Source organism: Pseudophryne corroboree, chromosome 4 (assembly GCF_028390025.1).
Source record: "Pseudophryne corroboree isolate aPseCor3 chromosome 4, aPseCor3.hap2, whole genome shotgun sequence".
NCBI classification, from domain to species: domain Eukaryota; kingdom Metazoa; phylum Chordata; class Amphibia; order Anura; family Myobatrachidae; genus Pseudophryne; species Pseudophryne corroboree.
This window is the reverse complement of record NC_086447.1, coordinates 448,565,170-448,588,824: the sequence shown is the minus strand read 5'-3', so window position 1 is coordinate 448,588,824 and position 23,655 is coordinate 448,565,170. Positions and strand designations below refer to the sequence as shown.

The 23,655-nt window shown below is 47.8% G+C and overlaps 1 protein-coding gene across 4 annotated transcripts in view; it reads right to left on the bottom strand.

Moving 5' to 3' along the window:
- The window catches only part of SNX14 (sorting nexin 14), a 328,243-nt gene that overhangs the window by 267,000 nt on the left and 37,588 nt on the right, over positions 1-23,655 (bottom strand). For 2 of the 4 annotated variants that reach the window (XM_063916961.1, XM_063916963.1), the window contains exons 2-4: positions 23,096-23,216; positions 7,302-7,378; positions 1,534-1,612 (exon numbers count right to left, since the gene is read on the bottom strand). In XM_063916961.1, the coding sequence (XP_063773031.1) occupies positions 1,534-1,612; positions 7,302-7,378; positions 23,096-23,216 (277 nt within the window). The remainder of the gene's footprint in view (positions 1-1,533; positions 1,613-7,301; positions 7,379-23,095; positions 23,217-23,655) is intronic. The other 2 variants (XM_063916962.1, XM_063916965.1) reach the window with 1 other exon arrangement.

Genomic DNA, 23,655 nt, shown 5'->3' with positions numbered 1-23,655 from the left:
GATGTGCATCCTCTCCTGAGGGCACTTTTTTCAAAACTGCCTGTGGGAGGGGACATAGAGGGGAGGAGCCAGCACACCCAGTTGAAGAAATGTAAAGTGCACTGGCTTCTTTGGACCCCGTCTATACCCCATCGTACTAGTTTCCCCCAATATCCCTTATGGATGCTAGAGAAAACAGCAAGTACTGATCTGTCTAACTCTTCCCACAAGTGCTCATTGGGAATTAGATTGGGTCTTTGACTTGGCCAATCCAGTACACTTGGGTGTTTGGGATTGTTTTGTTGAAAGATCCATGTTTGGGGCACATTTTATTTCCCACAGTAGCATTTATGCAACTATGATTTCACTGTAAACAAATCGATCCACAATACCCTATACACAGTGTTGAGGACTGACGCACTTGCTAGGGAAAAATACCTCCAAACCATGAAGTGTACCCCACCATATTTTATAGTGGGTCCCTGGTACCTTGCACTGTATCTTTGATTTTTAGGGCGAAAGACATACTTTATTCCGTCAGAAGACACCAATTTAAATCTGCTTTCCCCACTTTATAGTTTACACATAAATCTTGACTAAACATTCACATCACATTGGTTATGGTTTGCCCAGGGTGGGCTTGCCACAGCTTGTTGTTGAAATGACCACAGACCCTCTAGAGAGGATTGCAAACATGTACCATCTGAAACAAGATGCCAAATTTGCGTGCATTGCTTGCCTGTGCCCCTGCCATAGAGTATGTATGACGGCCTCCCTCGCATTTGCCAAGCATGGTTTTCTGCCTGTCATTACTGCACCTATGTGGAATGTCATAATAAAATCTGTGATTAATGTAAACAATGTCCAGCAGAGACATAACTTGACTTATTGCCCCTTAGTTTTCTGATGAAAACCATTCATAACATCTCGTGAAGGCTCTCTGCTGAGATAAAATGTGTGCACTTCCAATATGCTTTCGTGTGTAAACTCAGACGATCGCACCACTATTGCCAACTCAAAGCGAGATAATCAATCTGTCAAAAGACTTCTAAACTGTACTATACCAACAAAGTTAAGATCAGTTCATGAGTAGCCAGATTTAAAACACCATCAATGAAAAGTAATAGGTTAGATAACAGATTTCGAGCCATGGAGTGACAGAAAGACGTACAGAGATAGAGGCTTTAGAACTTGTGTTTTAGCTTTAGTCTTTATTTTAATGCAGTGACATGGGGAACTGAAGTCTACAAACAAAATGTCTCTATTTCTCCATAAAAATAAATTAAACTGCACATACAGAGGACATGTTTATATGGTAATTTCAGTCAAATTGACCAACTCATCATAATTGACCAAGCATGGCAGAAATATTGGTCCAACAAGCACCACTTATCATGCAGCATGCTGCAGATCTGGGAGCTACAGATGAGGGCTACTTTTCTGAAAGTGTCTTGTCTATTAGAGATTCAACCTACATGGTATTTCTACACTGCAGGAGGAGAAAACATGAATTGAAAAAGCCCAATAAAAAACAAAACAAAACATAGCAGCTACCTCTGACAAAGATGCATCAACCTTTGAAGGGACCTTCAAATCCAGCCATGGCTGATAGTTTTCCAACTGCAAAGTAGGCCTGAAATAGTCAGAAAATAAGAATTTACTTACCGATAATTCTATTTCTCATAGTCCGTAGTGGATGCTGGGGACTCCGTAAGGACCATGGGGAATAGCGGCTCCGCAGGAGACTGGGCACATCTAAAGAAAGCTTTAGGACTATCTGGTGTGCACTGGCTCCTCCCCCTATGACCCTCCTCCAAGCCTCAGTTAGGATACTGTGCCCGGACGAGCGTACACAATAAGGAAGGATTTTGAATCCCGGGTAAGACTCATACCAGCCACACCAATCACACCGTATAACCTGTGATCTGAACCCAGTTAACAGCATGATAACAGAGGAGCCTCTGAAAGATGGCTCACAACAATAATAACCCGATTTTTGTAACAATAACTATGTACAAGTATTGCAGACAATCCGCACTTGGGATGGGCGCCCAGCATCCACTACGGACTATGAGAAATAGAATTATCGGTAAGTAAATTCTTATTTTCTCTAACGTCCTAAGTGGATGCTGGGGACTCCGTAAGGACCATGGGGATTATACCAAAGCTCCCAAACGGGCGGGAGAGTGCGGATGACTCTGCAGCACCAAATGAGAGAACTCCAGGTCCTCCTCAGCCAGGATATCAATTTTGTAGAATTTTACAAACGTATTTGCTCCTGACCAAGTAGCTGCTCGGCAAAGTTGTAAAGCCGAGACCCCTCGGGCAGCCGCCCAAGATGAGCCCACCTTCCTTGTGGAGTGGGCATTTACAGATTTTTGGCTGTGGCAGGCCTGCCACAGAATGTGCAAGCTGAATTGTACTACAAATCCAACGAGCAATAGTCTGCTTAGAAGCAGGAGCACCCAGCTTGTTGGGTGCATACAGGATAAACAGCGAGTCAGATTTCCTGACTCCAGCCCTCCTGGAAACATATATTTTCAGGGCCCTGACAACGTCTAGCAACTTGGAGTCCTCCAAGTCCCTAGTAGCCGCAGGCACCACAAATAGGTTGGTTCAGGTGAAACGCTGAAACCACCTTAGGGAGAAACTGAGGACGAGTCCTCAATTCCGCCCTGTCCGAATGGAACATCAGATAAGGGCTATTTCAGGATAAAGCCGCCAATTCTGACACGCGCCTGGCCCAGGCCAGGGCCAACAGCATGACCACTTTCCATGTGAGATATTTTAACTCCACAGATTTAAGTGGTTCAAACCAATGTGACTTTTGGAACCCAAAACTACATTGAGATCCCAAAGTGCCACTGGAGGCACAAAAGGAGGCTGTATATGCAGTACCCCTTTTACAAACGTCTGAACTTCAGGGACTGAAGCTAGTTCTTTTTGGAAGAAAATTGACAGGGCCGAAATTTGAACCTTAATGGACCCCAATTTCAGGCCCATAGACACTCCTGTTTGCAGGAAATGTAGGAATCGACCCAGTTGAATTTCCACCGTCGGGCCTTACTGGCCTCGCACCACGCAACATATTTTCGCCAATTGCGGTGATAATGTTTTTGCGGTTACATCCTTCCTGGATTTGATCAGGATAGGGATGACTTCATCCGGAATGCCTTTTTTCCTTCAGGATCCGGCGTTCAACCGCCATGCCGTCAAACGCAGCCGCAGTAAGTCTTGGAACAGACAGGGTCCTTGCTGGAGCAGGTCCCTTCTTAGAGGTAGAGGCCACGGATCCTCCGTGAGCATCTCTTGAAGTTCCGGTTTACCAAGTCCTTCTTGGCCAATCCGGAGCCACGAATATAGTGCTTACTCCTCTCCATCTTATCAATCTCAGTACCTTGGGTATGAGAGGCAGAGGAGGGAACCCATACCCCGACTGGTACACCCACGGTGTTACCAGAGCGTCTACAGCTATTGCCTGAGGGTCCCTGGACCTGGCGCAATACCTGTGGAGTTTTTCCCAACGGTTTATAATCATGTGGAAGACTTCTGGGTGAAGTCCCCACTCTCCCGGGTGGAGGTCGTGCTGAGGAAGTCTGCTTCCCAGTTATCCACTCCCGGAATGAATACTGCTGACAGTGCTATCACATGATTTTCCGCCCAGCGAAGAATCCTTGCAGCTTCTGCCATTGCCCTCCTGCTTCTTGTGCCACCCTGTCTGTTTACGTGGGTGACTGCCGTGATGTTGTCCGACTGGATCAACACCGGCTGACTTTGAAGCAGAGGTCTTGCTAAGCTTAGAGCATTGTAAATGTCCCTTAGCTTCAGGATATTTATGTGAAGTGATGTCTCCAGGCTTGACCATAAGTCCTGGATATTCCTTCCCTGTGTGACTGCTCCCCAGCCTCGCAGGCTGGCATCCGTGGTTACCAGGACCCAGTCCTGAATGCCGAATCTGCGGCCCTCTAGAAGATGAGCACTCTGCAACCACCACAGGAGGGACCCCTTGTCCTTGGTGACAGGGTTATCCGCTGATGCATCTGAAGATGCGACCCGGACCATTTGTCCAGCAGGTCCCACTGGAAAGTTCTTGCGTGGAATCTGCCGAATGGGATTGCTTCGTAGGAAGCCACAATTTTACCCAGAACCCTTGTGCATTGATGCACTGAGACTTGGCTCGGTTTTAGGAGGTTCCTGACTAGCTCGGATAACTCCCTGGCTTTCTCCTCCGGGAGAAACACCTTTTTCTGGACTGTGTCCAGGATCATCCCTAGGAACAGAAGACAAGTCGTCGGAACCAGCTGCGATTTTGGAATATTGAGAATCCAACCGTGCTGCAGCAACACTACTTGAGAAAGTGCTACACCGACCTCCAACTGTTCCCTGGATCTTACCCTTATCAGGGAATTGTCCAAGTAAGGGATAACTAAAATTCCCTTCCTTTGAAGGAATATCATCATTTCGGCCATTACCTTGGTAAAGACCCGGGGTGCCGTGGACCATCCATACGGCAGCGTCTGAACTGATAGTGACAGTTCTGTACCATAAACCTGAGGTACCCTTGGTGAGAAGGGTAAATTTTGACATGAAGGTAAGCATCCTTGATGTCCCGAGACATCATGTAGTCCCCTTCTTCCAGGTTCGCAATCACTGCTCTGAGTGACTCAATCTTGAATTTGAACCTCTGTATGTAAGTGTTCAAAGATTTTAGATTTAGAATCGGTCTCACCGAGCCGTCCGGCTTCGGTACCACAACAGTGTGGAATAATACCCCGTTCCCTGTTGCAGGAGGGGTATCTTGATTATCACCTGCTGGGAATACAGCTTGTGAATGGCTTCCAAAACTGTCTCCCTGTCAGAAGGTAACATCGGTAAAGCCGACTTTAGGAAACGGCGAGGGGGAGACGTCTCGAATTCTAATTTGTACCCCTGAGATATCACCTGAAGGATCCAGGGGTCTACTTGCGAGTGAGCCCACTGCGCGCTGAAATTCATTGAGACGGGCCCCCCACCGTGCCTGATTCTGCTTGTAAAGCCCCAGCGTATACTGAGGGCTTGGCAGAGGCGGGAGAGGGTTTCTGTTCCTGGGAACTGGCTGATTTCTGCAGCCTTTTTCCTCTCCCTCTGTCACGGGGCAGAAATGAGGAACCTTTTGCCCGCTTATCCACGAAAAGACTGCGCCTGATAATACGGCGTCTTCTCATGTTGAGAGGCGACCTGGGGTACAAACGTGGATTTCCCAGCTGTTGCCGTGGCCACCAGGTCTGAAAGACCGACCACAAATAACTCCTCCCCTTAATAAGGCAATACTTCCAAATGCCGTTTGGAATACGCATCACCTGACCACTGACGTGTCCATAACCCTCTACTGGTAGAAATGGACAACGCACTTAGACTTGATGCCAGTCGGCAAATATTCCGCTGTGCATCACGCATATATAGAAATGCATCTTTCAAATGCTCTATAGGCAAAAATATACTGTCCCTATCTAGGGTATCAATATTTTCAGTCAGGGAATCCGACCACGCCAACCCAGCACTGCACATCCAGGCTGAGGCGATTGCTGGTCGCAGTATAACACCAGTATGTGTGTAAATACATTTTAGGATACCCTCCTGCTTTCTATCAGCAGGATCCTTAAGGGCGGCCATCTCAGGAGAGGATAGAGCCCTTACAAGCGTGTGAGCGCTTTATCCACCCTAGGGGGTGTTTCCCAACGCACCCTAACCTCTGGCGGGAAAGGATATAATGCCAATAACATTTTAGAAATTATCAGTTATTATCGGGGGAAATCCACGCATCATCACACACCCCATTTAATTTCTCAGATTCAGGAAAACTACAGGTAGTTTTTCCTCACCGAACATAATACCCCTTTTTGGTGGTACTCGTATTATCAGAAATGTGTAAAACATTTTTCATTGCCTCAATCATGTAACGTGTGGCCCTACTGGAAGTCACATATGTCTCTTCACCGTCGACACTGGAGTCAGTATCCGTGTCGGCGTCTATATCTGCCATCTGAGGTAACGGGCGCTTTAGAGCCCCTGACGGCCTATGAGACGTCTGGACAGGCACAAGCTGAGTAGCCGGCTGTCTCATGTCAACCACTGTCTTTTATACAGAGCTGACACTGTCACGTAATTTCTTCCAACAGTTCATCCACTCAGGTGTCGACCCCCTAGGGGGTGACATCACTATTACAGGCAATCTGCTCCGTCTCCACATCATTTTTCTCCTCATACATGTCGACACAAAAGTACCGACATACAGCACACACACAGGGAATGCTCTGATAGAGGACAGGACCCCACTAGCCCTTTGGGGAGACAGAGGGAGAGTTTGCCAGCACACACCAGAGCGCTATATATATACAGGGATAACCTTATATAAGTGTTTTTCCCCTTATAGCTGCTGTATAGTTAATACTGCGCCTAATTTGTGCCCCCCTCTCTTTTTTAACCCTTTCTGTAGTGTAGTGACTGCAGGGGAGAGCCAGGGAGCTTCCCTCCAACAAGGCTGTGAGGGAAAATGGCGCCAGTGTGCTGAGGAGATAGGCTCCGCCCCCTTATCGGCGGCTTTATCTCCCTTTTTTTATGTATTTTGGCAGGGGTTAAATGCATCCATATAGCCCAGGAGCTATACGTGATGCATTTTTTGCGATCCAAGGTGTTTATTATTGCGTCTCAGGGCGCCCCCCCCCAGCGCCCTGCACCCTCAGTGACCGGAGTGTGAAGTGTGCTGAGAGCAATGGCGCACAGCTGCAGTGCTGTGCGCTACCTTGTTGAAGACAGGACGTCTTCTGCCGCCGATTTTCCGGACCTCTTCTGCCTTCTGGCTCTGTAAGGGGGCCGGCGGCGCGGCTCTGGGACCCATCCAAGCTGGGCCTGTGATCGTCCCTCTGGAGCTAATGTCCAGTAGCCCAAGAAGCCCAATCCACTCTGCACGCAGGTGAGTTCGCTTCTTCTCCCCTTAGTCCCTCGATGCAGTGAGCCTGTTGCCAGCAGGTCTCACTGAAAATAAAAAACCTAAACTAAAACTTTCACTAAGAAGCTCAGGAGAGCCCCTAGTGTGCACCCTTCTCGTTCGGGCACAGAGATCTAACTGAGGCTTGGAGGAGGGTCATAGGGGGAGGAGCCAGTGCACACCAGATAGTCCTAAAGCTTTCTTTAGATGTGCCCAGTCTCCTGCGGAGCCGCTATTCCCCATGGTCCTTACGGAGTCCCCAGCATCCACTTAGGACGTTAGAGAAATTACATAATTATGTACAAATCACCCTAAATGAGAGTGTCCCTTACTTCAACATTTTGTTTAAACTTACCTATGCCTTTTGCACTTTACTTTACCACACACGGCACAGCTATGACCTTGTGGAAAAAGCTCTTGTAGTTCAGGCTGCTAGAGGGGCAATATAAATGGGAAATCTTATTTAATTTAAACAGAAGCAAGCATAGCCAATTATGCAATGTACATTTTTTTTTTTAATCAATTTGTTTTTTTATTGTTTTTCAAAAACAGCTTAACAGAAAATAAAATGTAAAACAAGACAGACAAATAATAGGATTTTGATACCTACCGGTAAATCCTTTTCTCCTAGTCTGTAGAGGATGCTGGGGATGACATCAAGACCATGGGGTATAGACGGGATCCACAGGAGACATGGGCACTCTAAAGACTTTTCATTAAATGTGAACTGGCTCCTCCCTCTATGCCCCTCCTCCAGACCTCAGTTGTAGGAACTGTGCCCAGGGTGACTGACATTTCGAGGGAAAGAATTACTTAAACTAGTGGTGAGATATCTACCAACTCATACCCTCAACCATCCCGCACACATGGCATTCAACATAACACACGCCAACAGGCATGAACCAATTGCAGCAACATGCTGAAAACTAAGATAACACAACTTGTGTAATTCTAATAACTAAACTGCAGGTAAAGTATGCACTGGGACAGGCGCCCAGCATCCTCTAAGGACTAGGAGAAAAGGATTTACCGGTAGGTATCAAAATCCTATTTTCTCATACGTCCTAGAGGATGCTGGGGACGACATCAAGACCATGGGGTCTATACCAAAACTCCAGTACGGGCGGATGACCCTGCAGCACCGATTGACTGAACTTGAGATCTTCATCGGCCAAGGTGTCAAACTTGTAGAATTTAGCAAATGTGTTTGACCCTGACCAAGTAGCTGCTCGGCAAAGTTGCAATGCCGAGACCCCCCGGGCAGCTGCCCAGGATGAGCCCACCTTCCTAGTGGAATGGGCCTTCACCGACGTCGTTAACGGCAATCCAGCCGTAGTATGAGCGTGCTGAATCGTACTTCTGATCCAACGCGCAATAGTCTGTTTGGAAGCAGGACACCCAATCTTGTTGGGAGCATACAGGACAAACAAAGACTCTGTTTTCCGTATTCGAGCTGTTCTAGCAACATAAATCTTCAAAGCCCTAACCACATCTAGAGACTTTGACTCAGTGAACGTGTCAGTAACTACTGGCACCACAATAGGTTGGGTTATGTGGAAAGATGAAACCACCTTCGGAAGAAAATGTTGACGAGTCCTCAACTCTGCCCTATCTTCATGGAAGATCAGGTAAGGGCTCTTGTGAGACAAGGCCCCCAATTCAGACACCCGCCGCGCGGATGCCAATGCCAAAAGCATCACCACTTTCCAAGTGAGAAACTTCAACTCTATCTCTTGTAGAGGCTCAAACCAATCTGATTGAAGGAACTGCAACACGACGTTAAGGTCCCATGGTGCCACTGGAAGCATGGCTGGATGTGCAGAACCCCTTTCACGAAGGTCTGAACCTCTGGAAGAGAGGCCAATTGTTTTTGGAAGAACACCAACAAGGCCGAAATCTGGACCTTGATTGATCCCAATCGTAGGCCCGCCTCCACACCAGCCTGCAGAAAATGGAGAAAACGTCCCAACTCAAACTCCTCCGTAGGAGCCTTCTTGGATCCACACCAAGAAACATATTTTCTCCAAATACGGTGGTAATGTTTCGACGTTACTCCTTTCCTGGCCTGAATAAGGGTGGGGATGACTTCCTTGGGAATACCCTTTCGGGCTAGGATCCGGCGCTCAGCAGCCATGCCGTCAAATGTAGCCGCAGTAAGTCTTGATACACGCACGGCCCCTGCTGCAGCAGGTCCTCGCGAAGAGGAAGAGGCCGAGGATCTTCTATGAGCAACTCCTGAATATCTGGGTAACAAGCCCTCCTTGGCCAGTCTGGGGAAATGAAGATTGCTCGAACTCTTGTTCTCCTTCTGATCCTGAGCACTTTTGGGATCAGCGGAAGTGGAGGGAAGACATACACCGACCGGAACACCCACTGGGCCACCAGCACATCCACTGCTATTGCTTGAGGGTCTCTTGACCTGGAACAATATTTCTGAAGCTTCTTGTTGAAATGAGATGTCATCATGTCTACTTGAGGAACTCCCCAAAGACTTGTCACCTCTGTGAAGACTTCTTGGTGTAGGCCCCACTCTCCTGGATGGAGATTGTGTCTGCTAAGGAAGTCTGCATCCCAGTTGTCTACTCCCGGAACGAAAACTGCCGACAGAGCCTTTACATGTATTTCTGCCCAGAGGAGGATCTTCGTCACCTCTGCCATTGCCGCTCTGCTTTTCGTTCCGCCCTGTCTGTTTATGTACGCAACTGCTGTTACATTGTCCGACTGGATCTGCATGGGATGATCTTAAAGATGATGTACCGCTTGTTGAAGGCCGTTGTAAATGGCTCTCAATTCCAGCACGTTTATGTGAAGGCAAGCTTCCTGACTTGACCATTTTCCCTGGAAGCTTTCTCCCTGAGTGACAGCTCCCCAGCCTCGGAGACTTGCATCCGTGGTTACCAGGAGCCAGTCCTGAATCCCGAACCTGCGTCCCTCTAGTAGGTGAGAACTGTGTAGCCACCACAGGAGCGAAATCCTGGCTTTTGCCGACAGGATTATCTTCCGGTGCCTGTGTAGGTGGGATCCCGACCACTTGTCCAACAGGTCCCACAGGAATACCATGGCATGGAACCTGCCAAACTGTATGGCCTCGTAGGCCGCCACCATCTTCCCCAACAACCGACTGCACTGATGGATCGACACACTCGATGGTCTCAATATCTGTTTTACCATTTTCTGGATTTCCAGAGCCTTTTCCACCGGAAGAAATACTCTCTGAACTTCTGTGTCCAGAATCATCCCGAGAAAGGACAATCCTGTCGTCGGTTCCAACTGTGACTTTGGATAATTTATGATCCAACCGTGTTGTTGGAGTATTGACAGGGAGAGTGTGATGTTTTGTAACAACTGCTCCCTGGATCTCGCCTTTATCAGGAGATCGTCTAGATAAGGAATTATATTGACTCCTTTTTGATGCAGGATAACCATCATCTTCGCCATCACCTTGGTGAATACCCTCGGCGCCGTGGAGAGACCGAAAGGTAACGTCTGGAATTGGTAATGGCAATCCTGCACCGTGAGTCTCAGATAAGCTTGGTGAGGAGGATAAATGGGAACATGCAGGTAAGCATCTTTTATGTCTACCGACACCATGTCTCCCCTCCTCCAGACTGGAAATTACTGCCCTTAGTGATCCCATTTTGAACTTGAATCGTTTCAAGTAGAGATTCAGATTATTCAGGTTTAGGATCGGTCTGACCGAGCCGTCCGGCTTCGGAACTACAAAAAAGGCTTGAATAAAACCCCTCCCCTTGTTGTGACAAAGGTACCAGGACTATGACCTGATCCTGACATAATTTTTTGATTGCCGCTGTTACTGCTTCCCTTTCTGGAAGAGAAGCTGGCAAAGTCGATTTGAAAAATCGGCATGGGGAAACGTCTTGAAACTCCAGCTTGTATCCCTGGGACACTATTTGCAACACCCAGGGATCCAGGTCAGACAGAATCCAACCTTGACTGAACAGTTTGAGACGTGCCCCCACCTGAGCGGCCTCCTGCAAAGGAGCCCCAGCGTCATGCTGAAGATTTGGCAGAAGTAGGAGTAGACTTCTGCTCCTGGGAACTTCCCGCAAAGGGGGAACCTCACGCTTTTTTGTATTTATTGGGCCAAAAGGACTGCATGTGCGGGTGATATGTATTTTTTGCAGGAGCAGAGGGCAAAAATGTTGACTTACCTGCGGTAGCCGCCGAGGCTAACGCATCCAGTCCATCGCCAAATAAGGCCTCACCTTTATATGGGAGAGCCTCCATATTTCTTTTGGAATCTGCATCCGCGTTCCACTGGCGAATCCACCGAGCCGATACTGCCATGGTAGCGGCTTGTGAACTCAAGAGTCCAATATCTTTCATCGCTTCTAGCATGTATGCGGCAGCGTTTTTGATATTCCCTAACTTAAGGAGTATCACATCTTTATCAATCGTGTCAATTTCTGATGACACGCTTTCTGACCATTTTTCAATAGCGCGACTCACCCACGCGCAAGCAATTGTGGGCCTGAGCAGCGTACCATTGGCAACATAAATGGATTTCAATGTAGTTTTCATCTTTCGGTCTGCCGGCTCTTTTAGTGAAGCCGTGCCAGGTGCAGGGAGAATTACCTTCTTTGTCAACCTGGACAGTGCACTGTCTAACACAGGGGGTGACTCCCATTTTTTCCTGTCCTCCACCGGGAAAGGATAAGCTATCTGAATTCTCTTGGGAATGCAAAAAATTTTTTCGGGATTCACCCACATTCCTTCAAAGAGTGTATTAAGCTCGCGGGAAGGAGGGAAAGTGACCTTAGATTTATTTTCTTTATAGAAATAAGCCTTCTCCTGAGGTACAGGAGTGGCTTCCGTGACTTCCAGAACTTCCCTTATAGCCACAATCATATATTGTATATTTTTTGCCAATTTATGATCTATTTTCCTGGAGTCACTATCGTCGACACAAGAATCAGTGTCCGTATCAGTATTCACAATATTTGCAAATGGTCTCTTACGTGACCCAGAGGGGTCGCCTGCGGATGGAAGAACAGAGCCCTGAAAAATCACATCCTCCACAGATTTTCTCCAGCACTCAGCCTGAGATTCAGACTTATCTAATCTCCTATTGATATGATGCATACTATCACGTATTTCTTTCACCCATGCAGGCTCTTGGTGTGCCGGGCAGCGTCACCACATTACACTTCTGTGTCCCTAAAATGGTTTCCTCCGGGGAGGAACTCCCTGCCTCTGATATGTCTTACACACGTGTACAACAAACACACAGACACACTGGGACTTATTAGGGGACAGACCCAAAGTAAAATCTGTCAGAGGGACACAGTTTAGGAGCAGCCAGTTCACAACCCCAGCGCCAGTATCTAATGCCTGTGAACACAGAATGCCCACTGACATGCAGTGCTTTTTACACAGTAAAACACACTTGTAAAGCACCAAATTCGCTTGTGCCCCCCCCCCGCTTTGCACCCCGATACTTGCAGTCAGAAGTGAAGGAGGACCTGCGATTTCTCTGCAGCCTGAGGAGAGAGAACATGGCATTGAGCAGTGTGCTGGCTACCTGAGGAAGAAGCTCCGCCCTTTTTACCTCAGAAACTTTTCATAATATTTATACTGGCGGGGGTAGGGCTGTGCCTGGGCATCTTATGCCCCCTTTTTGCCAGTTTATAGAGGTGTTTTTGCTGCCCAGGGCGCCCCCGCCCCCCCCCCTCCCTGCAGTGCCTGTGTGTGTGGGCAGCAATGGCGCGCTGCACTCCCGCCAACCGCGCTGTACCTCAGCAGTCACTTTTCTTGATAGAAGATCTGTCTTCTTCTACTCACCTGTCTTCTGGCTCTGTGAGGGGGGTGACGGTGTGCTGTGGGAGTGAGCATCTAGGCACGGCTAGCGTTCAGTACCCTTCAGGAGCTAATGGTGTCCTGTCAGCCAGAAGCAGAGCCATGAAACTCTTCAGGAAGTTGGTTCCTACTTCTGCCCCCTCAGTCCCACGAAGCAGGGAGTCTGATGCCAGCAGATCTCCCTGAAAATAAAAACACCTAACATAAGTCTTTTCAGAGAAACTCAGTAGAGCTCCTCAGAGTGCATCCAGTCGACCTGGGCACATTTCTAAAACTGAGGTCTGGAGGAGGGGCATAGAGGGAGGAGCCAGTTCGCACCCAATGAAAAGTCTTTAGAGTGCCCATATCTCCTGCGGATCCAGTCTATACCCCATGGTCTTGATGTCGTCCCCAGCATCTTCTAGGACGTACGAGAAAAACAATTACAAGATCAAATTTGTGCCGTTCATGTGTCACTGCCATATGTTAACCAGACTGTACGACAAAAAACAAACAAAAAAACAACAAAACATAGCTATACATCAAGCGCATAGCCATCAAATAGTGCCGCAATCTGTAAATAGAGAGCAAAAATAAGATTTTACTCACCGGTAAATCTATTTCTCGTAGTCCGTAGTGGATGCTGGGAACTCCGTAAGGACCATGGGGAATAGCGGCTCCGCAGGAGACTGGGCACAACTAAAGAAGGCTTTAGGACTACCTGGTGTGCACTGGCTCCTCCCTCTATGACCCTCCTCCAGACCTCAGTTAGGATACTGTGCCCGGAAGAGCTGACACAATAAGGAAAGGATTTTGAATCCCGGGTAAGACTCATACCAGCCACACCAATCAAACCGTATAACTCGTGATACTATACCCAGTTAACAGTATGAAATATAACTGAGCCTCTCAACAGATGGCTCAACAATAACCCTTTAGTTAAACAATAACTATATACAAGTATTGCAGACAATCCGCACTTGGGACGGGCGCCCAGCATCCACTACGGACTACGAGAAATAGATTTACCGGTGAGTAAAATCTTATTTTCTCTGACGTCCTAGTGGATGCTGGGAACTCCGCAAGGACCATGGGGATTATACCAAAGCTCCCAAACGGGCGGGAGAGTGCGGATGACTCTGCAGCACCGAATGAGCGAACTCTAGGTCCTCCTCAGCCAGGGTATCAAACTTGTAGAATTTAGCAGAAGTCCCCCCTCTCCCGGGTGGAGGTCGTGCCTGCTGAGGAAGTCTGCTTCCCAGCTGTCCACTCCCGGGATGAACACTGCTGACAGTGCGCTTACGTGATTCTCCGCCCAGCAAAGAATTCTGGTGGCTTCTGACTGAATCAGAACCGGTTGGTCGCGAAGCAGGGTCTCCGCTTGACATAGGGCGTTGTATACGGCCCTTAATTCCAGGATGGTGATGTGAAGGCAAGTCTCCTGACTTGACCACAGACCTTGGAAATTCCTTCCCTGCGCGACTGCTCCCCACCCTCGGAGGCTTGCATCCGTGGTCACCAGGACCCAGTCCTGAATGCCGAATCTGCGGCCATCGAGAAGGTGAGCACTCTGCAGCCACCACAGGAGAGACACCCTGGCCCTGGGGGACAGGGTGATTAACCGATGCATCTGAAGATGAGATCCGGACCACTTGTCCAGTAAGTCCCATTGAAAAGGTCCTCGCATGGAACCTGCCGAAGGGAATGGCCTCTTATGAAGCCACAATCCTTCCCAGGACTCGAGTGCAGTGATGCACTGACACCTGTTTTGGTTTTAATAGGTTCCTGACCAGTGTCATGAGCTCCTGAGCTCTCTCTATCGGGAGATAAACCCTTTTCTGGTCTGTGTCTAGAATCATGCCTAGGAAAGGCAGATGAGCTGTAGGAACCAACTGCGACTTTGGAATATTTAGAATCCAGCCGTGTTGCCGTTACACTTCCAGAGAAAGTGATACGCTGTTCAGCAACTGCTCTCTTAATCTCACTTTTATGAGGAGATCGTCCAAGTACTGGATAATTGTGACACCTTGCTTCCGCAGGAGCACCATCATTTCCGCCATTACCTTGGTGAAGATTCTCGGGGCCGTGGGGAGACCAAACGGCAACGTCTGAAATTGGTAATGACAATCCTGTACCGCAAATCTGAGGTACGCCTGATGAGGTGGATAAATGGGGACATGAAGGTATGCATCCTTTATGTCCAGAGACAGCATAAAATCTCCCCCTTTCAGGCTTGCGATGACCGCTCTTAGCGATTCCATCTTGAACTTGAACCTTTTCAGGTATATGTTCAGGGATTTTAAATTCAATATGGGTCTGACCGAACCGTCCGGTTTCGGTACCACAAACATGGTCAAATAATAACCCTTTCCTTGTTGAAGGAGGGGAACCTTGACCACCACCTGCTGAAGATACAATTTGTGAATTGCAGCTAACACTATTTCCCTCTCTAAGGGGGAAGCTGGCAGGGCCGATTTGAGGTATCGGTGAGGGGGCATCTCTTCGAATTCCAGCTTGTATCCCTGAGACACAATCTCTATTGCCCAGGGATCCACCTGGGAGTGAACCCACTTGTGGCTGAAATTTCGGAGACGCGCCCCCACCGGGCCTAGCTCCGCCTGTGGAGCCCCAGCGTCATGCGGTGGATTTAGTGGAAGCCGGGGAGGACTTCTGTTCCTGGGAACTAGCTGTGTTGTGCAGCTTCTTTCCTCTGCCCCTGCCTCTGGCAAGAAAGGACGCACCTCGGACTTTCTTGCCTTTTTGTGATCGAAAGGACTGCATTTGGTAATACGGTGCTTTCTTAGGTTGTGAGGGAACATATGGCAAAAAATTTGACTTTCCAGCAGTAGCTGTGGAGACCAGGTCCGAGAGACCCTCCCCAAACAATTCCTCACCCTTGTAAGGTAAAACCTCCATGTGCCTTTTTGAGTCGGCATCACCTGTCCATTGCCGAGTCCACAGGACCCTTCTGGCAGAAATCGACATTGCATTTATTCTAAAGCCCAGTAGATTAGCCTACTCTTTGAGCATCTCTCATATATAGGACAGCGTGTTTTACATGCCCCAGGGTCATTAATATAGTATCCTTGTCTAAGGTATCAAGTTCCTCAGATAAGGTATCCGTTCATGCTGCTACAACACTACACACCCAGGCCGACGCAATTGCCGGTCTTAGTAAGGTACCTGAATGTGTATAAATGGACTTCAGGGTACCCTCTTGCTTTCTATCCGCAGCATCTTTTAGGGTGGCCGTATCCTGTGACGGCAGGGCTACCCTCTTGGATAACCGTGTTAAAGCTTTGTCCACCCTAGGGGCAGGATTCCCAGTGTAACCTGTCCACTGGCGGGAAAGGATACGCCATAAGCATCCGTTTGGAAATCTGCAGTTTTTTATCTTGAGATTCCCAAGCCTTTTCACATAACTCATTTAGCTCATGTGAAGGGGGAAAGGTCACCACCTGCCTTTTTTCCCCATACATATGAACCCTCTTGTTCATAGGGACATAGGGACTGGGGTTTCCTCTGTGATGTGCAACACATCCTTAATTGCTATAATCCTATAACGGATGGATTTAGCCAATTTAGGCTGTAACTTTGCATCATCGTAATCGACACTGGAGTCAGAATCCGTGTCGACATCTGTGTCAACAATTTGGGATAGTGGGCGCTTCTGAGACCCTGACGGCCTCTGCGACATAGGATCAGGCATGGGCTGAGACCCCGACTGTCCTAAGGTTTCAGCTTTATCCAACCTTTTATGCAAGGAATTAACATTATCATTTAAAACCTTCCACATATCCATCCAATCAGGTATCGGCGCCGTCGGCGGAGACACCACATTCATTTGCTCCCGCTCTGCTTCCACATAGCCTTCCTCGTCAAACATGTCGACACAAGCGTACCGACACACCACACACACACACACAGGGGATGCTCTTTTTGAAGACAGTTCCCCCACAAGGCCCTTTGGAGAGACAGAGAGAGAGTATGCCAGCACACACCCCAGCGCTTTATGTCCCAGGAATCACACAGTAACTTAGTGTTAACCCACTAGCTGCTGTATATTATGTTTTTGCGCCTAATTTATGTGCCCCCCCCTCTCTTTTTACCCTCTTCTACCGTGAATCTGCAGGGGAGAGCCTGGGGAGCTTCCTCTCAGCGGAGCTGTGGAGAAAAAATGGCGCTGGTGAGTGCTGAGGAAGAAGCCCCGCCCCCTCAGCGGCGGGCTTCTGTCCCGCATTTATGTACAACATTATGGCGGGGGCTCATACATATATACAGTGCCCAACTGTATATATGTCCAACTTTTGCCAAGAGGTCCTAATTACTGCCCAGGGCGCCCCCCCCCCCCTGCGCCCTACAGTGACCGGACTGTGTGGGTGTAGTGTGGGAGCAATGGCGCACAGCTGCAGTGCTGTGCGCTACCTCAGTGAAGACTGGAGTCTTCTGCCGCCGATTTCGAAGTCTTCTTGCTTCTTTCACCCGGCTTCTGTCTTCCGGCTCTGCGAGGGGGACGGCGGCGCGGCTCCGGGATCGGACGACAAAGGGTGAGATACTGTGTCCGATCCCTCTGGAGCTAATGGTGTCCAGTAGCCTAAGAAGCAGGACCTATCTGCAGAGAGTGGGGCTGCTTCTCTCCCCACGATGCAGGGAGTCTGTTGCCAGCAGAGCTCCCTGAAAATAAAAAAACCTAACAAAAAACTTTCTTATAGCAAGCTCAGGAGAGCTCACTAAACAGCACCGAGCTCGTCCGGGCACAGATTCAAACTGAGGTCTGGAGGAGGGACATAGAGGGAGGAGCTAGAGCACACCAGAATCCAAATTCTTTCTTAAAGTGCCCATGTCTCCTGCGGAGCCCGTCTATTCCCCATGGTCCTTACGGAGTCCCCAGCATCCACTAGGGCGTTAGAGAAATATTGGTAAAAACATAAACATAAAGGTCTTTGTAAAAGGTAAGGAGTTCTGACTTATCTTAAAATAGGCAAGGGGGTCAATGCAGGGAACCCAACGCGTTTCGTCACACCAGACACTTACACCCCTTGAAGAAGTCTGGTGTGACGAAACGCGTTGGTTCCCTGCATTGACCCCCTTGCCTATTTTAAGATAAGTCAGAACTCCTTACCTTTTACAAAGACCTTTATATTTATGTTTTTACCAATATTTTGAAATACTTTTTATGTTTTATTCCACTTTTATGTGATATTAAAGCCTGTTTGTATTATTGTATATTTTTTGGCTCATAAATCTTAAAATTTTAGCAATTGCATTTTAAACAACACTAGTCACCGGTACCCTTATCCCCCCACTCTATACTCTTTTTAGCAGTACTGTACCAGTAGTGCACTCTTAAGGGTTGGCAGACACCTATAACAAGGTTTCGTGTGTTTTTAGTTTTTTAACAACTTTATTTTCATGTCTTACTGAGAGCCTACCCCACAAGTGGCGCTGTATCATTTCTTGCTACATATATATATATGTATATATACACACACACACACACACACACACACACACACACACACACACACACACACACACACAGTGATCGCGCTGAGCCCCCCAAAAAAGTGGGTCCCAGCGATCCCTCACTTTTAAAAATTGGGGTCCTACCTGTGCTTCTCTGGGTCCCATCGGAATGAATGTTCTTGTTAATCTTATTAATGATTTAAGGGGGAGGGAGGGGTGACAGTGCTGCTGGGCTGTGTAGCATACAGGACACCCTGCACTAGAGCTGTAACTAGACATTTTGGTGCCCTTCGGCAGAAAGTGAATTGGTGCTCCTTCTCGCAGATGCTAAAGAACAGGCAGGGGAAATGTAGGGGCATGGCTTCGTGAGGAAGGGACGTGGTCACATAATAGTGGCAATTCATATTACACCACACAGTAGTGCCGCTTATACACATTGCACCAGGTATTATTATTATTACAGGTTGAGTATCCCTTATCCAAAATGCTTGGGACCAGAGGTATTTTGGATATCGGATTATTCCGTATTTTGGAATAATTGCATACCATAATGAGATATCGTGGCAATGGGACCTAAATCTAAGCACAGAATGCATTTATGTTTTATATGCACCTTATACACACAGCCTGAAGGTAATTTTAGCCAATATTTTTTATAACTTTGTGCATTAAACAAAGTGTGTCTACATTCACACAATTCATTTATGTTTCATATACACCTTATATACACAGTCTGAAGGTCATTTAATACAATATTTTTAATAACTGTGTGTATTAAACAAAGTTTGTGTACATTGAGCCATCAAAAAACAAAAGTTTCACTATCTCACTCTCGCTCAAAAAAGTCCGTATTTCGGAATATTCCGTATTTCGGATATTTGGATATGGGATACTCAACCTGTATTACATTTTATTTATAGGGCGCCACAAGGGTTACGCAGCGCCATACAAAGGACAGTACAGGGAGACAAAACTTAGCATAACAGTAATGAAATAACAAAAATGGAGTACAGGTAACAAAGAGCACCACAGTTCTCAAAACATAATACAGCTTAGATGTAAGTAGCAAGGGAGTAATCATTGTACTACTTGGGACTGGCGGCCATAGATAGAGAGGAGCCTTTACCAGTAGGAGAAAAAGCAGGTAAAGATGGTCGCTGACTGAAATGTGTCGAGAAGAGGGCTTAGACAACAATAGGAAAGACGGCCCTACTCTGAAGAGCTAACAATCTAGTGGGGAGGGGTGATAGACAGATGACATGAGGTGCAAGCAAGCAGGAGGAAGCCTGATGGCAGTATGCAAGCAAAGCAGAGATGTTCAAGGCATGGGGCAGGGGGATGGAGGAGCAGCCTAAGGACTAGGATATGCATTGGAGGGGTACACTTTGATAAATAGGTGGGTTTTCAGTGCCCATTTGAAGCTTTGCAAGGTAGGGGAGAGTCTAATGGAGCGGGGGAGCAGGTAGAACCTCCTATACACACTGCGCCAGGTAGAACCTCCTATGCACACTGCGCCAGAGCACGTTCTACATATTGCGCCAGATATAGCACGTTCTACACTTTACACCAGGTATAGCACATTATACACACTGCACCAGGTAGAGCACGTTATACACATTGCACCAGGTAGAGCACGTTATACACATTGCACCAGGTAGAGCACGTTATACACATTGCACCAGGTAGAGCACATTATACACATTGCACCAGGTAGCGCACGCTATACACATTGCACCAGGTAGAGCACATTATACACATTGCACCAGGTAGCGCACGCTATACACATTGCACCAGGTAGAGCACGCTATACACATTGCACCAGGTAGAGCTCGCTATACACACTGCACCAGGTAGAGCACTTATACACATTGCAGCCTCAGCCGTCCCCCGCAGACAGCATCGCGGAAGCCTCCTGCAGCAGGCCCATCCAACACCCCACACAGCCTGCTGCAGCGCGGGCACACATGCCGCAGGGGGGGGTTGGGGGCACAGGGCAGATGCTGAGCAGCACTGACCATTGCGGAGGAGGGCGCTGGGCCGGGTGAGCGGGGACAGTCTCTTGGTGCTGGAGGCGGAGCCCACGGTCAGCGTGCAGCCGGGAGGAGGTGGTGCTGTGCCGGGTGAGCGGGGCCAGTCTCATGGTGCTGGCATCGGAGCCCAGGGTCAACGCACTCTAGGATTTTTTTTAGGGCAAGATGCTGATCACTGAGGAGGGCACACCACCTGCGCGCACTAAAGGCACATTCGCGCACCAGAAAAGAAGTGTGACCTTCCTAAGAGGAGGTGTGGCCTCATGACATGTATGTATCCGTTTCCATCACTCATACAACAGAAAAGGTGACAGATAATTATTGAATTACTAAAAATGAGCCATAAACATACAAACCACAGCATAAAGTGGGCAAACTGTGACCACACATGCTAAAGATATGTAAGAGAACACAGAAACACACTAGGGCTCCCCACATACATAGCATGGCACACAGTAGGGCTCCCCACATACATAGCATGGCACACAGTAGAGCTCCCCACATACATAGCATGGCACACAGTAGAGCTCCCCACATACATAGCATGGCACACAGTAGAGCTCCCCACATACATAGCATGGCACACAGTAGAGCTCCCCACATACATAGCATGGCACACAGTAGGGCTCCCCACATACATAGCATGGCACACAGTAGGGCTCCCCACATACATAGCATGGCACACAGTAGGGCTCCCCACATACATAGCATGGCACACAGTAGGGCTTCCCACATACATAGCATGGCACACAGTAGGGCTTCCCACATACATAGCATGGCACACAGTAGAGCTCCCCACATACATAGCATGGCACACAGTAGAGCTCCCCACATACATAGCATGGCACACAGTAGGGCTTCCCACATACATAGCATGGCACACAGTAGAGCTCCCCACATACATAGCATGGCACACAGTAGGGCTCCCCACATACACAGCATGGCACACAGTAGGGCTCCCCACATACATAGCATGGTACACAGTAGGGCTCCCTACATACATAGTATGGAACACAGTAGGGCTTCCCACATACATAGCATGGCACACAGAAGGGCTTCCCACATACATAGCATGGCACACAGTAGAGCTCCCCACATACATAGCATGGCACACAGTAGGGCTTCCCACATACATAGCATGGCACACAGTAAAGCTCCCCACATACACAGCATGGCACACAGTAGAGCTCCCCACATACATAGCATGGCACACATAGAGCTCCCCACATACATAGTATGGAACACAGTAGGGCTTCCCACATACATAGCATGGCACACAGTAGATCTCCCCACATACATAGCATGGCACACAGTAGAGCTCCCCACATACATAGCATGGCACACAGTAGAGCTCCCCACATACATAGCATGGCACACAGTAGGGCTTCCCACATACATAGCATGGCACACAGTAGAGCTCCCCACATACATAGCATGGCACACAGTAGGGCTCCCCACATACACAGCATGGCACACAGTAGGGCTCCCCACATACATAGCATGGCACACAGTAGAGCTCCCCACATACATAGCATGGCACACAGTAGAGCTCCCACATACATAGCATGGCACACAGTAGAGCTCCCCACATACATAGCATGGCACACAGTAGGGCTTCCCACATACATAGCATGGCACACAGTAGAGCTCCCCACATACATAGCATGGCACACAGTAGAGCTCCCCACATACATAGTATGGCACACAGTAGGGCTTCCCACATACATAGCATGGCACACAGTAGAGCTCCCCACATACATAGCATGGTACACAGTAGAGCTCCCCACATACATAGCATGGCACACAGTAGGGATTCCCACATACATAGCATGGCACACAGTAGGATACTAAATAGCAATCTACTGTAGCGTACAGTATAAAAGTCCTGTTGCAGGGAAGGGCCACTTACATTAGCTGCTTACCACCTGCCAGCTTGCTTTAGGTGGAATCTGTGTGGGAACACTCCTGGATAATCCAAGTGTTACAAAAGCTTGGAGGTGGGAGCAGAGCTGGGAACATAAGTAATGACTCAGCATATCCAGTGTCCAGTGGGGTGGGTGGCGGAACTTCTGTTGAGCTGCGGCAGGAGGTGAAGCAGGGACCGCGAGGTGCAACAGCGGGAAGTCAACACCAGCTACAGAAGAGGGACTGCAGCGGCAGGGTTATTTACGGCTGATCCCCCAGAGGGCTGCGGGTAAGCCGGGCAGGTGAGTGAGAAGAAACTGCTAGAATTGGTGTCAGGCAGTGGAGAATCTCCCGTGGGCTGGTGCAGAACACTACATGAAGAAGTGCGCTTCTGTATCCAGGCCACGGCCCCTCCCTTTAATTTATTTGAATAGTGCCTTTCATTTTTTGAATACTGTGTGCCGGCCCCGCCTCCTGGGGGCTGGGTTGTTGCCAGGCACCTAGCCCTTCTCTATGCCTTCTCCCGCTGTTTGTCGGCTTGCATTGCTCCGGGAAAGTACAAGCATTTCAAAAATGGCAGGGCGGATATCAACTTGTAAAAAACACAGATTCAGATGAGCGCGTCCTGTGGGACCCGCTCATCTTCTGTATGTGGGTCACAGGTGGCTATTTTGGGGTAAAATACGCGCCACAGCGCATTTTTGTGTGATATATATATATATATATATACACACACACACACACACACACACACACACACACACACGCGCTGAGCGTACAAATGCAGATACAATATGTAACTAATAAAAAAACATATACAAATTCATTTTAAACTCTTTACCGGACAAGATCATAATCCTTCAGACAAGAGACATTTTGTTTTTGGAAAAATAATTTCCTCAATAACCACTCAAAACCATGAAAAAGAAGTCACATTATTTTAAATTAATACCTTTGGCTTGTGCTTTATGTTAAATAAAATATTAGGAAGAAGAGATTCAGGTTCCAGTGAGCAGTATAATGTAACAACTCCAGCAAGAAATGACCAGAAGATCATAAGAATATGAAGATATCTGTAGACGGAAACGAAAAGTGGTAGTTAAAATGTAACAAATGTAAAAGAAGTGTAATAGAAGAGAAATAATGGTTTGTGTAAAATGAAATGTCTCAAATGCACTCTTCTTACAATGCAATGATGGTATTCGGTAAGGACAGAAACACCTTTTTATACAAGTGCAGTTAAGACTGAGTTTTAGCTTTCAATGATAAAATATATTTAAAATAAGTGATTTACTTAAGTGCTAGTAATAGATTTGTTTTCTGGGTGGTCCCTGGCACTCCCGATGAGTGGGGACATTTGGGAAAATATGGGGGTACAGTGGTTGTTTGGGGGCTTTTCTTGTTTTTTTTTTTTATTACTTAAACCAAGGGTAATTTTCCTTGTAAAGGTAACAATGATGAGCATCACTTTTATAAAGTAGGTTATCAAAACTGAAAACCGAGAAAAAGCAA